General features: G+C 38.5%; 1 protein-coding gene across 3 annotated transcripts in view; it reads right to left on the reverse strand.

Annotated features, from left to right (window-relative positions):
• The window catches only part of DNAH7 (dynein axonemal heavy chain 7), a 340785-nt gene that overhangs the window by 182613 nt on the left and 142150 nt on the right, over window positions 1-16022 (reverse strand). For all 3 annotated transcript variants that reach the window (XR_004176604.1, XM_009182666.4, XM_031651428.1), the window contains exons 22-23: window positions 5221-5361; window positions 1086-1298 (exon numbers count right to left, since the gene is read on the reverse strand). Coding sequence is in view for 2 of the 3 variants with exons in the window: in XM_009182666.4 (XP_009180930.4) it covers window positions 1086-1298; window positions 5221-5361 (354 nt within the window). In the remaining variant the exon portion in view is untranslated. The remainder of the gene's footprint in view (window positions 1-1085; window positions 1299-5220; window positions 5362-16022) is intronic.

The raw sequence follows: 16022 nt of genomic DNA on the forward strand, positions 1-16022 counted from the left end.
TTCCCCAACGTTATACATTTGGGAATGGGAGGATCTGGTATCTGAAATGATTCCACCATCTGAGCTTCTAGCTCAGTACTAAATACACTGCCCTTCAATTTGTTTCCCAGGACGCTAGTTCTTACCTCTTCTCTCCTCCCACCCCATACCCCCCAAGACTTCCACAAAAGCCTATATGATGAAAACTATGCATCTGTCTCTGCCCATACCCAATAGGCCCTATCTTGCCCACTTTACTAACTGTTCCTGCCCTGCTTGCATTCTCCATTATGATTACCATCACCATCCACCTGGATGCCCTGGCAAAAACCATGTTTCTGCCTTCTTCAATTGATCAATTAGAGGAATCTTTTTTTTTTTTTTTTTTTCCTGAGACAGGGTCTCACTCTGTCGCCCAGGCTGGAGTGCAATGGCGCAATCTCAGCTCACTGCAACCTCTGCCTCCTGGGTCCAAGCAATTCTCCTACCTCAGTCCTCAAGTAGCTGGGACTACAGGCATGCCCCACCATATGCCCAGTTAATTTTTGTATTTTTAGTAGAGATGGGGTTTTACCATCTTGTCCAGGCTGGTCTTGAACTCCTGACCTCAAGTGATCTGCCTGCCTTGGCCTCCCAAAGTGCTGGGATTACAGGTGTGAGCCACCATGCCCAGCAATGAGAGGAAACATTAATGACTAAATCAGACTGAAAAAGTTTGATTCATACATCCTTTAGATGCATCAAGAACCTAAAAACACAATTTTAAACTGACTAGTCCCAACATTTTGCAGATTCAGCAAGCCTAGCAATTCATTTAAAATGAGTAAGTTTTGATAATTACTCATGATTTTCATGTATCTATATATGTATATATGTTTATATATAACTATACATTTGGATATAGATAAGGACACAGATATCAATACAGATGATATAGTTATCAGCAGCTTAATCTTCAAGCTAAAGAAATGCTTATTTGGGTATAGTGTGCCATCAGCAAAAGATTCCAGGTTACCGCTACTATTTCCTATGTGAGCAAGCAAGCACAAATTTAAAATTACGAGCTGAAATTGCTGTGTAACGTAACATTCAGTGATATCACTTACTTGCCAATAGTACCTAAGCTGACTTAACCATTCAAAGTCAGAGTCATCACTAATATTTTTTTTTACAAGTGATGAGAGGACATCTCTAGCATGGACATCCAGTACCACAAGTGCTCCCAGAGTTACACGATTCTGCTTGGACAATTTGCCACGCACCAAAGTGACAATATCATCAATTTGTCTGTTACATGTTGTCAAGTATTGCTCAAGAGCCTGAAAGAAAATAAGATATGATTTCCCAATGTGATGAAAATTATTTTGAACAAAACATTCTGAACTAGTATATATACAGATTATTCTCTGCATTTTGATCACAACTCTCCATATAACACAATTTAAAAATAATTTGTTTTTCTTACTACAAAGATACCAGGTGAACAAGCCCAATCAGGTATAATGGATATACGTAATTTGTGTCTACTCATTATCCTTTCCTTTTCTATTTCTTCTCTATTCTCTGTGGTTTTGTTGGAGCTATCAATCATATTGCCCACTCTCCATGGCAATATGAAGGAGGGAATGTGTGACTAAACCAGAACCAATCATAGTTCTTCTTGGGGACTGCTATATAGATTGAGAGAAAAGTGCTCTTTGCTAGGCTTGGGAGGCTGTGGATATGCCAATCTAAAGTAACTACAAGCTGTCTTCTGCTCTACAGAATAAAGCCTACCAGAGCCAACAGAGATAGAGAGCAACAACAATAGAGACAGAGACCATGGCTGGGAGAGGTGGCTCACATCTACAATCCTAGCACTTTGGGAGGCCGAGGCGGGCAGATCACCTGAGGTCAGGAATTTGAGACCAGCCTGGCCAACATGGTGAAACCCCGTCTCTACCAAAAATATGAAAAGTTAGCCGGGCATGGTGGCGTTTGCCTATAATCCCAGCTACTCGGGAGGCTGAAGCAGGAGAATAGCTTGAACCTGGGAGGTGGAGGTTGCAGTGGGCCAAGATCATGCCACTGCACTCCAGCCTAGGTGACAGAGCAAGACTCCATCTCAAAAAAAAAAAAAAAAAAAAAAAAAAAAGAAAAAGAGAGAGAGAGAGAACAAGAGAGAGACCACAGCACAATGCAGCTCTGAGGCCCTGATTCCGACTGCTCCTGTTTAGATCCTACGAGTCCCTCTAGTACTCTCACATAAGCTTTCTGAAAGGGGTTTGTGCTTCTTGAAATATAAAGATGCTAATAAACAAAACATTGAACATTTTAGTTTATAATAAGCTAATGCCAGTTCTGAAGACGAGGCTTGCTTCTCTTTTCTGATGGGTACATCTAATGAGTAAGTTAAAAAAGAGAAGAGGACTTACGACAAAAATAAAATTACAGTCAACAAAAACCACTGTGCTTAAGAGAAGTATCAATATGCTCCAGTGGCTGCTTTTCCTACTTTAAAAACATTTAATAACACTGTACACCAAGGAGTTTATTTCACTCTGTTACAGCCATTGCTAAGTGGCAGCAAGGAAACTGAAAGTGAGGGTTCCCAGGAATGAGAAGAAGTTTAAAAGACAGAGATGAGGACTGCAAGTTGTTTCTCCAAGGGGCACTTTTCTTGTTTCCTGAAATACTTCATCTTTTTTTATTATTATTTTTAAAAGGGATCATTCTTCAAAGGTTTGGTGCCTAAACACTATTTCATTTCTATATGGTTAATTTGCTATTAATTTTCTTCTTCAGTAGCAAAAAATAAACTTCTGTCCCACCCATGTTCAACCACAAGCAGGGAGATCCCAGGAGGCTGCACGTCCCTTGGTGGCCCACCTTGGAGAAATCCCTCTGAGTGTGGTGGTTGGTGAGTAGTAGCTTAAAAGTAGAAAGACAAAATGAATTCTCTGGATTTACTGAGGAAAAAAGAAAAATACACATGGGGAGAGACATCCAAGGGCCCAAAAGGAAACCCAGGGGCTTACTGCTATTAGGGATACTCTTATGCCCCAGTGCCCTGCTTTTCACAAAGAAAGACCTTTTCCTGAAAACTGTTGACTTCCTGTCCTATACCCTATTCCTTCTTGTAGAGGAGAAGTAGGTGACCTGTTGGTAAGTTGGAGCAAATTAAACATGTGTCACTCAGTCCCTTATTCTTTGGAATCTGTCTGTCTACAGAGAACATGCATCCTTCTCAAAACCCTGTTCAACAATACCTTAAAGTTAAAGACATTTCAAATTCCATGTCAAAAACGTATTTAAAAATCACGATTTTATTTTTATTTATTTATTATTTATTTATTTATTTATTTATTTTATTATACTTTAAGTTCTAGGGTACATGTGTACAACGTGCAGGCTTGTTACATATGTATACATGTTCCATGTTGGTGTGCTGCACCCACTAACTTGTCATTTATATTAGCTATATCTCCTAATGCTATCCCTCCGCCCGACCCCCTCCCCACAATAGACCCGGTGTGTGATGTTCCCCTTTCTGTGTCCAAGTGATCTCATTGTTCAATTCCCACCTATGAGTGAGAACATGCGGTGTTTGGTTTTCTGTTCTTGTGATAGTTTGCTAAGAATGATGGTTTCCAGCTTCATCCATGTCCCTACAAAGGACACAAACTCATCCTTTGTAGGCTGCATAGTATTCCATGGTGTATATGTGCCACATTTTCTTAATCCAGTCTGTCCCTGATGGACATTTGGGTTGATTCCAAGTCTTTGCTATTGGGAATAGTGTCACAATAAACATACGTATGCATGTGTCTTTATAGCAGCACGATTTATAATCCTTTGGGTATATCCCCAGTAAAGGGATGGCTGGGTCAAATGGTATTTCTAGTTCTAGATCCTTGAGGAATCACCACACTGTTTTCCACAATGGTTGAACTAGTTTACAGTCCCACCAACAGTGTAAAAGTGTTCCTATTTCTCCACATCCTCTCCAGCACTTGTTGTTTCCTAACTTTTTAACGATCACCACTCTAACTGGTGTGAGATGGTATCTCATTGTGGTTTTGATTTGCATTTCTCTGATGACCAGTGATGATGAGCAATTTTTCATGTGTCTGTTGGCTACAAAAATGTCTTCTTTTGAGAAGTGTCTGTTCATATCCTTTGCCCACTTTCTGATGGGGTTGTTTCTTTCTTGTAAATGTGTTTGAGTTCTTTGTAGGTTCTGGATATTAGCCCTTTGTCAGATGAGTAGATTGCAAAAATTTTCTCCCATTCTGTAGGTTGTCTGCTCACTCTGATGGTAGTTTCTTTTGCTGTGCAGGAGCTCTTTAGTTTAATTGGATCCCATTTGTCAATTTTGGCTTTTGTTGCCATTGCTTTTGGTGTTTTAGACATGAAGTCCTTGCCCATGCCTATATCCTGAATGGTATTGTCTAGGTTTTCTTCTCGGGTTTTTATAGTTTTAGGTCTAACGTTTAAGTCTCTAATCCATCTTGAATTAATTTTCATATAAGGAGTAAGGAAAGGATCCAGTTTCAGCTTTCTACTTACGGCTAGCCATAAAAATCATGATTTTAAACTAGAGATCTATAACTGCTAGGTTCCAGTAGACCCCTCAGTCAGCTGAAAGTTGAGTCACTTAAAATCCTGTCTCAGTGATAGAACTGTTACAATGAATGTAATTTTAGTTTTTCATTAACAATTACAATCTAATTAATGTTAAATTAATATATCCAATTATATTATTTACATATTTAATACTAAGCATCACTTAAAATATTCATAATTATTATGTATTCAAAATCAATACATTAGAAATAAAAACAGTCACAGTAAGTCAACCGGAGCCTTATCTATATAGGGTAGTTTTACTCAAGGTATAAAAGAGAATACTGTTACTTTATTTCCTGCTAATCTTTATGAGTTTCTTAGTCCTATTATCACTCTATTTTTAAAGGCATAAAAATGTGTATAATAACAAGATTGAGGTTCAAGTATCATTGACTTTTATATGCTGTGAATAAACATGATTTAAAGAATAATTTTGAAATTATTGGTATAAATTTTTCCTACATATTTGTTATGTGCAATTTTTATTTAAAAAATCAGTAATTTGGCTTGCAGCATAAAGTAGATTTTTAAGTGAATTGTATTTATTTCAGTTTTTAAAATAAGTGTATTCTGGCAATAATAAACTATTGAAAAAATGCTTAAAAAAAAATCTGAGGGTTAATAAAAGCTTACCTTTATCCCCACTGGAATAGCTGTTTGTACTTCTTTTGTCCAAAAGATTTGGGATACACAGAGAACAGTCTGTCCAGGCCAATCCCTTACCCAGTTAATTCGTTCATCTTTTGTATAGGCAAAAATTGCATCTCCAATTACCTAATCAAAGAAGAATATGCTAAATATTAACCATTTCCTGAACAAGTTATACAACTGAGAGTTAAACTCCTAAACTAGATTAACTCATACTGCTCAATTTTTTACAACATTCTTAGACATTTATGCAAGACTCACTTAAACCATACGATTGTAACTATTTATATTCAAGTTTAATCACATTCCTGTGAGCAAGGCAAACATATTATATAACATTTTATTTTCGTGATGTACTATCAATTTGTGTGAACCACATGGTATCAAATATTCATTTGAACAATTTTAGCCAAAGACATCCTAGATACATTTGGATTGAACAAGCATGAGCAATTTTATTGCAAAATACAAATTCAAATAATTCCAAAATGAGATCCATCAAATTTATAGATGATTTTCTTTTAATTTAATCTGATCTCCACTCAGCCATATGCATGTATCCATGCACACCCGGGCATCGCACAGTCTTTCTCAAGTTACTCCTGTGTTTCCAGGCCTCACTCCCTCTCAATCCTGTAGTTTGAAGCCCAAGGCAATGACGACAGAGACAGATGTACAATTCATTCATGGAGAGTTGAGGGCTGTAAAGTCAGGAAGTCTAATTTTGTACTTCACTACCTATGTTCAGTGGACTGATACATCTACTTTTCCACCAGTCATCGGTGGGAAACACACTAGTCTGTTACATTCATCAACCAGAAATAGTGATGTCTGTGAGGTGATATGTACTTTAATGTTTGAATTTCAGAAGAGATTTCTTAGATTTTTCTGAGAAATATCTCAGGATGGTTAAACCATTCTGGATTTCTAGTCTTGCTGGGATATTTATAGACTGGAACAATGATAAAGGGCAGAGTGCTGGGTATTGATAATAAAGACATTTTTAAGAGCAGAAGAAGCCACGGAAAGGGCAGGTGAAAATGGACACCTGGGGGATGACAGAAGCAAAATAAATAAATAAATAAATAAAATAGAAAGGTGCAGCAGAGAAATGCCAAGAAGATGGAGTAAAAATGTGCTCTAAGAGGACACTGTGGGGAGAACAAGAGAAAGACATTGAAATCTGGATCACAAAAAGGGATTTCTATATAGTTAGATGAGGAGAAATATGATTATATAAAGTTCCACAATATTGTAAGTCTATTATTATATCTATGTTTACCATATTATATATGATATAGATATATAGAATAATATATATATGTAGTAGCCTTTCAAGCATGCAAATACACATAGCACAACACAGTAACACACATATCTCCTATTTGTAGAGTTGTATACTGCACTTGCTTGCATATTTTGTCAACACAAACTTACACGGGAAGATTTTTAAAAGATACTTATTTTCTACATCACTTTTTTTAAACTTTATTTTTTGTATTTTTCAACTTTTATTTTAGATAGAGGGTTATATGTGCAGGTTTGTTACATGGGTGTATCGCAACCAGGTACTGAGCATAGTACCCAATAGTAAGTTTTTAACCCTATGCTCCCCTTTCTTCTCTCCCCACCTAGAGGTCTACAGTATCTATTGTTGCCATGTTTATGTACATGTGTGCTCAAAGTTTAGCTCCCACTTATAAGTGAGAACATGTGGTATTTGGTTTTCCGTTCCAGTGTTAATTTGTTTAGGATTAAGGCCTCCAGCTCCATCTATGTCGCTACAAAGGACATGATTCCATTCTTTTTTATGCCTACATATCCTATACAACTTCTTGCCACCCTATGTTAATACTCTGAAATGGCAACCAAAATATTTTCTCCAAGTACTTAGACAATCAAAATTAAAAGAGTAGTTGAAATATTACCAGATATACACAAAATAATGACTTATTACTCTATACTACATCAATTCGCAAATCATATAAGACAATTCAATGCTGCTAAAGAGTGACCGAAGTGGAATGTATTAATATTGCTAATGGCTTCAAAAACAGTAATGCTATTTCTCAATATTTGTCAAGACCTATGAAAACGCATCTTCTTTGGCCCAGTAAACCTATACATGGGACGTTATCATACAAAAATTAAAATTCAAAAACACCAGATATAAGCATAAGTACATTCATTGTAACATAACTCATAATAGGGAAAAAATCAGACCTGTCCAAAAGATTTTACATTTTCTGGAAAATATTGGGTAGGCAAGCATTAAAGCCATATTTAAGAGAAAGAAACATTAAGAAGAGAAAGAAACAGTGGTAACATTGAACATCTAGATTCCAATGAATTTTTCCAACACATTTGTGGGAGAGTCTGACACATTAATTTAAATATTAATTAACTGGAAGTCCTAGACAGAGCCATCAGGCAAGAGAAGGAAATAAAAGGTGTCCAAATAGGAAAAGAAGAACTCAATCAATCTCTCTGTACTGGCAATATGATTCTATACCTAGACAACCTTAAAGGCCCCACCAAAAGACTCCTGAAGCAGATAAATGACTTCAGTAAAGTTTCAGGAAATAAAATCAATGTACAAAATTGGTAACATTTCTATATCCCAATAATGTTCAAGCTGAGAGCCAGATCAAGAATGCAATCCCATTCACAATAGCCACACAAAAAAATAAAATACCTAGGAATTCATCTAACCAAGGAGGTGAAAGATCTCTACAAGGAGAACTACAAAACACTACTGAAAGAAATCACAGATGACACGAACAAATAGAAAGATATTCCATGCTCATGGATTAGAAAAATCAGTATCATTAAAATGGTCATATTGGTGGTTCCAAGATGGCTGAATAGGAACAGCTCCAGTCTACAGCTCCCAGCATGAGCAATGCAGATGGGTGATTTCTGCATTTCCAACTGAGGTACCAGGTTCATCTCACTGGGGCTTGTTAGACAGTGGGTGTAGGACAGTGGGTGCAGCCCACTGAGTGTGAGCCGAAGCAGGGTGAGGCATTGCCTCACCCAGGAAGTGCAAGAGGTCAGGGAATTCCCTTTTGCAGCCAAGGTAAGCTGTGACAGATGGCACCTGGAAAATTGGGTCACTCCCACCCTAATACTGCGCTTTTCCAATGGTCTTAGCAAACGGCACACCAAGAGATTATATCTCACACCTGGCTCAGAGGGTCCCACGCCCACGAAGCCTTGCTCATTGCTAGCACAGCAGTCTGGGGTCCAACAGCAAGGCAGCAGCAAGGCTCGGGGAGGGGTGCCCGCCATTGCTGAGGCTTGAGTAGGTAAACAAAGCAGCCACAAAGCTTGAACTGGGTGGAGCCCACCACAGCTCAAGGAGGCATGCCTGCCTTTGTAGACTTCACCTCTGGGGGCAGGGCATAGCCGAACAAAAGGCAGCAGAGACCTCTGCAGACTTAAATGTCCCTATCTGACAGCTTGGAAGAGAGTAGTGGTTCTCCCAGCACGGAGTTTGAGATCTGAGAACCGACAGACTGCCTCCTCAAGTGGGTCCCTGACCCCCAAGTAGCCTAACTGGGAGGCACCCATCAGTATGGGCAGACTGACACCTCACATGGCCAGGTACCCCTCTGAGACGAAGCTTCTAGAGGAACGATTAGGCAGCAACGTTTACTGTTTAGCAATATTCGCTGTTCTGCAGCCTCCGCTGCTGATACCCAGGCAAACAGGGTTGGGAGTGGACCTCAAGCAAACTCCAACAGACCTGCAGCTGAGGCTCCTGACTGTTAGAAGGAAAACTAACAAACAGAAAGGACATCCACACCAAAACTCCATTTGTACGTCACCATCATCAAAGACCAAGGTAGATAAAACCATAAAGATGGGGAAAAACAGTGCAGAAAAGCTGAAAATTCTCAATATCAGAGCACCTCTCCCCCTCCTTGCCAGCAACGGAACAAAGCTGGACGGAGAATGACTTTGATGAGTTGAGAGAACAAGGCTTCAGAGGATCAAACTTCTCTGAGCTAAAGGAGGAAGTTCAAACCCATTGCAAAGAAGCCAAAAACCTTGAAAAAAGATTAGATGAATGGCTAACTAGAATAACCAGTGTAGAGAAGTCCTTAAACGACCTGATGGAGCTGAAAACTGTGGCACGAGAACTACATGACGAATGCACAAGCTTCAGTAGCCAATTCGACCAACTGGAAGAAACAGTATCAGTGATTGAAGATCAAATGAATGAAATGAAGCGAGAAGAGAAATTTAGAGAAAAAAGAGTAAAAAGAAAGGAACAAAGCCTCCAAGAAATATGGGACTATGTGAAAAGACCAAATCTATGACTGATTGGTGTATCTGAAAGTGATGGGGAGAATGGAACGAAGTTGGAAAACACTCTGCAGGATATTATCCAGGAAAATCTCCCCCATCTACCAAGGCAAGCCAACATTCCAATTCAGGAAATACAGAGAAGGCCATAAAGATACTCCTTGAGAGAAGCAACTCCAAGACACATAATTGTCATATTCACCAAAGTTGAAATGAAGGGAAAAATGTTAGGGCAGCCAGAGAGAAAGGTTGGGTTACCCATAAAGAGAAGCCCATCAGACTAACAGCAGATCTCTCAGCAGAAACTCTACAAGTCAGAAGAGAATGGGGGCCAATATTCAACATTCTTAAACAAAAGAATTTTCAACCCAAAATTTCATATCCAGACAAACTAAGCTTCATAAGTGAAGGAAAAATAAAATTCTTTTCTCAAATGCCGAGAGATTTTGTCACCACCAGGCTTGCCTTACTAGAGCTCCTGAAGGAAGCACTAAACATGGAAAGGAACAACTGGTACCAACCACTGCAAAAACATGCCAAATTGTAAAGACCATCGATGCTAGGAAGAAACTGCATCAACTAACGGGCAAAATCACCAGCTAACATCATAATGACAGGATCAAGTTCACACATAATAATATTAACCTTAAATGTAAATGGGCTAAATGTTCCAATAAAAGACACAGACTGGCAAATTGGATAGAGTCAAGACCTATCACTTTGATGTATTCAGGAGACCCATCTCACTTGCAGAGACACACATAGGCTCAAAATAAAGGGATGGAGGAAGATCGACCAAGCAAATGGAAAACAAAAAAAGGCAGAGGTTGCAATCCTAGTCTCTGATAAAACAGACTTTAAACCAACAAAGATCAAAAGAGATGAAGAAGACCATTACATAATGGTAACGGGATCAATTCAACAAGAAGAGCTAACTATCCTAAATATATATCTACCCAACACAGGAGCAACCAGCTGCATAAAGCAAGCCCTTAAAGACTTACAAAGAGACTTGGACTTCCACACAATAATGATGAGAGACTTTAACACCCCACTGTCAACATTAGACAGATCAATGAGACAGAAAGTTAACAAGGATATCCAGGAATTGAACCTCAGCTCTGCACCAAGTGGACCTAATAGATGTCTACAGAACTCTCCACCCCAAATCAACAGAATATACATTCTGTCAGCACCAATCACAGTTATTCCAAAATTGACCACATAGTTGGAAGTAAAGCACTCCTCAGCAAATGTACAAGAACAGAAATTATAACAAACTGTCTCTCAGACCACAGTGCAATCAAACTAGAACTCAGGATTAAGAAACTCAATCAAAACCGCTCAACTACATGGAAACTGAACAACCTATTCCTGAATAATTACTGGGTACATAACAAAATGAAGGCAGAAATAAAGATGTTCTTTGAAACCAATGAGAACAAAGATACAACATACCAGAATCTCTGGGACACATTTAAAGCAGTGTGGAGAGGGAAATTTATACCACAAAATGCCCACAAGAGAAAGTAGGAAAGATCTAAAATTGACACTCTAACATCACAATTAAAAGAACTAGAGAAGCAAGAGTAAACACATTTAAAAGCTAGCAGAAGGCAAGAAATAACTAAGATCAGAGCAGAACTGAAGGAGATAGAGACACAAAAAAACCTCCAAAAAATCAATGAATCCAGGAGCTGGTTTTTTGAAAAGATAACAAAATTGATAGACTGTTAGCAAGACTATTAAGAAGAAAAGAGAGAAGAATCAAATAGATGCAATAAAAAATGATAAGGGGGATATCACCACCGACCCCACAGAAATACAAATTACCATCAGAGAATACTATAAACACCTCTACGCAAATAAACTAGAAAACCTAGAAGAAATGGATAATTTCCTGGACGCATACACCCTCCCAAGACTAAAGCAGGAAGAAGTTGAATCCCTGAATAGACCAATAGCAGGCTCTGAAATTGAGGCAATAATTAATAGCCTACCAACCAAAAAAAGTCCAGGACCAGACAGATACACAGCCGAATTCTACCAGAGGTACAAGGAGGAGGTGAAGCTATCCCAATCAATAGAAAAAGAGGGAATCCTCCCTAACTCATTTTATGAGGCCAGCATCAGCCTGATACCAAAGCCTAGCAGAGACACAACAAAAAAAAAAAGAGAATTGTAGACCAATATGCCTGATGAACACTAACGCAAAAATCCTCAATAAAATACTGGCAAAATGAATCCAGCAGCACATCAAAAAGCATATCCACCCTGATCAAATGGGCTTCACCCCTGGGATGCAAGGCTGGTTCAACATACACAAATCAGTAAACATAATCCATCATATAAACAGAACCAAAGACAAAAACCACATAATTATCTCAATAGATGCAGAAAAGGCCTTTGACAAAATTCAACAGCCCTTCATGCTAAAAACTCTCAATAAATTCAGTATTGATGGGACGTATCTCAAAATAATAAGAGCTATTTATGACAAACCCACAGCCAATAGCATACTGAATGGGCAAAAACTGGAAGCATTCCTTTTGAAAACTGGCACAAGACAGGGATTGCCCTCTCTCACCACTTCTATTCAACAGTGTTGGAAGTACTGGCCAGGGCAGTCAGGCAGGAAAAAGAAAGGAAGGGTATTCAATTAGGAAAAGAAGAAGTTAAATTGTCCCTGTTTGCAGATGACATGATTGTATACTTAGAAAACCCTATCATCTCAGCCCAAAATCTCCTTAAGCTGATAAGCAACTTCAGCAAAGTCTCAGGATACAATATCAATGTGCAAAAATCACACGCATTCGTATACACCAATAACAGACAAACAGAGAGCCAAATCATGAGTGAACTCCCATTCACAATAGCTTCAAAGAGAATAAAATACCTAGGAATCCAACTTACAAGGGATGTGAAGGACCTCTTCAAGGAGAACTACAAACCACTGCTCAGTGAAATAAAAGAGGACACAAACAAATGGAAGAATATACCATGCTCATGGAAAGGAAGAATCAATATCATGAAAATGGTCATATTGCCCAAGATAATTTATAGATTCAATGCCATCCCATTTAAGCTACCAATGACTTTCTTCACAGAATTGGAAAAAACTACTCTAAAGTTCATATGGAACCAAAAAAGAGCCCGCATTACCAAGTCAATCCTAAGCCAAAAGAACAAAGCTGGAGGCATCATGCTACCTGACTTCAAATTATACTACAAGGCTACAGTAACCAAAACAGCATGGTACTGGTATCAAAACAGAGACACAGACCAATGGAACAAAACAGAGTCCTCAGAAATAATACCACACATCTACAACCATCTGATCTTTGACAAACCTGACAAAAACAAGAAATGGGGAAAATGGGGAAAGAATTTGCTATTTAACAAATGGTGCTAGGAAAACTGGCTAGCCATATGTAGAAAGCTGAAACTGGATCCCTTCCTTATACCTTATACAAAAATTAATTTCAAGATGGATAAAGACTTAAATGTTAGACCTAAAACCATAAAAACCCTAGAAGAAAACCTAGGCAATACCATTCAGGATACAGGCATGGGCAAGGACTTCATGTCCAAAACACCAAAAGCAACGGCAACAAAAGCCAAAATTGACAAATGGGATCTAATTAAAGTAAAGAGCTTCTGCACAGCAAAAGAAACTACCATCTGAGTGAACAAGCAACCTACAGAATGGGAGAAAATTTTTGCAATCTACTCATCTGACAAAGAGGCTAATATTCAGAACCTACAAAGAACTCAAACAAATTTAAAAGAAAAAAAAAAACCCTCAAAAGGTGGGCAAAGGATATGAACAGACACTTCTCAAAAGAAGACATTTATGCAGCCAACAGACATGAAAAAATGCTCATCATCACTGGCCATCAGAGAAATGCAAATCAAAACCACAATGAGACACCATCTCACACCAGTTAGAATGGTGATCACTAGAAAGTCAGGAAACAACAGGTGCTAGACAGGATGTGGAAAAACAGGAACACTTTTATGCTGTTGGTGGGACTGTAAACTAGTTCAACCATTGTGGAAAACAGTGTGGTGATTCCTCAAGGATCTAGAACTAGAAATACCATTTGACCCAGTCATCCCATTACTGGGTATATACCCAAAGGATTATAAGTCATGCTGCTATAAAGACACATGCACATGTATGTTTATTGTGGCACTATTCCCAATAGCAAAGACTTGGAACCAACCGACGTGTCCATCAATGATAGACTGGATAAAGAAAATTTGGCAAATATATACCATGGAATACTATGCAGTCATATAAAAGGATGAGTTCATGTCCTTTGTAGGGACATGGATGAAGCTGGAAACCATCATTCTCAGCAAACTATCGCAAGGACAAAAAACCAAATACTGCATGTTCTCACTCATGGGTGGGAATTGAACACTGAGAACACCTGGACTCAGGAAGGAGAACATTGCACACCAGGGCCTGTCATGGGGTGGCGGGGGGAGGGATAGCATTGGGAGATATACCTAATGTAAATGACGAGTTAATGGTTGCAGCACACCAACATGGCACATTTGTACATATGTAACAAACCTGCATGTTGTGCACATGTACCCTAGAACTTGAAGTATAATAACAATTTAAAAATGGTCATACTGCCCAAAGCAACCTACAGATTCAACACTATTCCTATCAAGCTACCAACATCATTTTTCACAGAACTAGAAAACAACATTTGAAAATTCACATGGAACCACAAGAGCCTGAATAGTCAAAGAAATTCTAAGCAAAAAGAATGAAGCCAGAAGCATTACATTAGTCAACTTCAAAGTATACTATAAGGCTATCATATCCAACACAGCATTGTATGTATACAAAAACAGGCACACAGACTAATGGAACAGAATAGGGAGCCCAGAAATAAAGGTGCACACCTATATCCATCTGCTCTTTGACAAAGTCAACAAAAATAAGTAATGGAGAAAGGACTCTCTATTCAATAAATGGTACTTAAATAGCTGGCTAGCCATATGAAGAAGAATGAAACTTTGCCCTCTAACTTTCATTATATACAAAAATTAACTCAAGATGGATTCATATTTAAATGTAAGACTTCAAACTATAAGAATCCCAGAAGAAAACCTAAGACACACCACTATAGACATTGGCCTTGGGAAAGAATGTATGACTAAGTTCTCAAAAGCATTTGCAACAAAAACAAAAATCGACAAGTGGGACCTAATTATACTAAAGAGTTTTGGCACAGCAAAAGAAACTATCAACAGAGTAAATAGACAACCTATAGACTGTGAGAAAACATTCACAAACTATGTATCTGACCAAGGTCTAATATCCAGATTCTATAAGGAACTTAAACAATTGAACAAGCAAAAAACAAATAACCCCATTAAAAAATGGGCAGCAGGCCAGGTGCGGTGGCTTACGCCTGTAATCCCAGCAATTTGGGAGGTAAAGACAGGCGGATCACAAGGTCAAGAGATTGAGACCATCCTGGCCAACATGGTGAAAACCCCATCTCTTCTAAAATTACAAAAATTAGTTGGGCGTGGTGGCGCATGCCTATAGTCCTAGCTACTCAGGAGGCTGAGGCAGGAGAATTGCTTAAATCTGGGAGGTGAAGGTTGCAGTGAGACGAGATTGCACCACTGCACTCCAGCCTGGTGACAGAGTGAGACTCCATCTCAAAAAGAAAAGAAAAGAAAATGGGCAGCAGACATGATGAGATACCATCTCACCCCACTCAGAATGGCTATTCCTAAAAAGTCAAAAAACAAAAAATGCTGATAAGGCTGCAGAGAAAAGGGAATGCTTATACACTATTGGTGGGATTGTAAATTAGTTCAGCCACTGTGGAAAGCAGTTTGGAGATTTCTCAAAGAACTTAGAACTACCATTCAACCTAGCAACCCCATTACTGAGTATATATCCAAAAGAAAATAAATTGTTCTACCAAAAAAGACACATAAACTCATATGGAGCAGTACTAAAAATAGCAAAGACATGGAATCAACCTAGGTGCCATCAATGGTGGACTGGATTAAGAAAATGTGGTAAATATACACCATATAATACTATGCAGCCACAAAAATAATGAAATTATGTTCTTTGCAGCAACATGGATGCAGCTGGAGACCATTATCCTAAATGAATTAACACAGGAACAGAAAATCAAATACACATGTTCCCACTTACAGGTAAGTGGAAACTCAACCTTAGGTACTCATGGTCATAGATGGGAATGGCAACAATAGACAGTGGGGACTACCACAAGGAGGAGGAAGAGGGGGCACAGGGTTGATATACTAACTATTGGGTACTATGCTCAGTACCTTGGTGATGGGATCAATTACTCCCCAAACCTCAGAATCACACAATATATCTATGTAACAAACCTGCACATGTACCTCTGAATCTAAAAGTTGATATTTTTTTAAAAAATTAATTAATTAATTAATTATACTCCCTT

This window comes from Papio anubis, chromosome 10, assembly GCF_008728515.1.
Source record: "Papio anubis isolate 15944 chromosome 10, Panubis1.0, whole genome shotgun sequence".
In the NCBI taxonomy this organism is placed as follows: domain Eukaryota; kingdom Metazoa; phylum Chordata; class Mammalia; order Primates; family Cercopithecidae; genus Papio; species Papio anubis.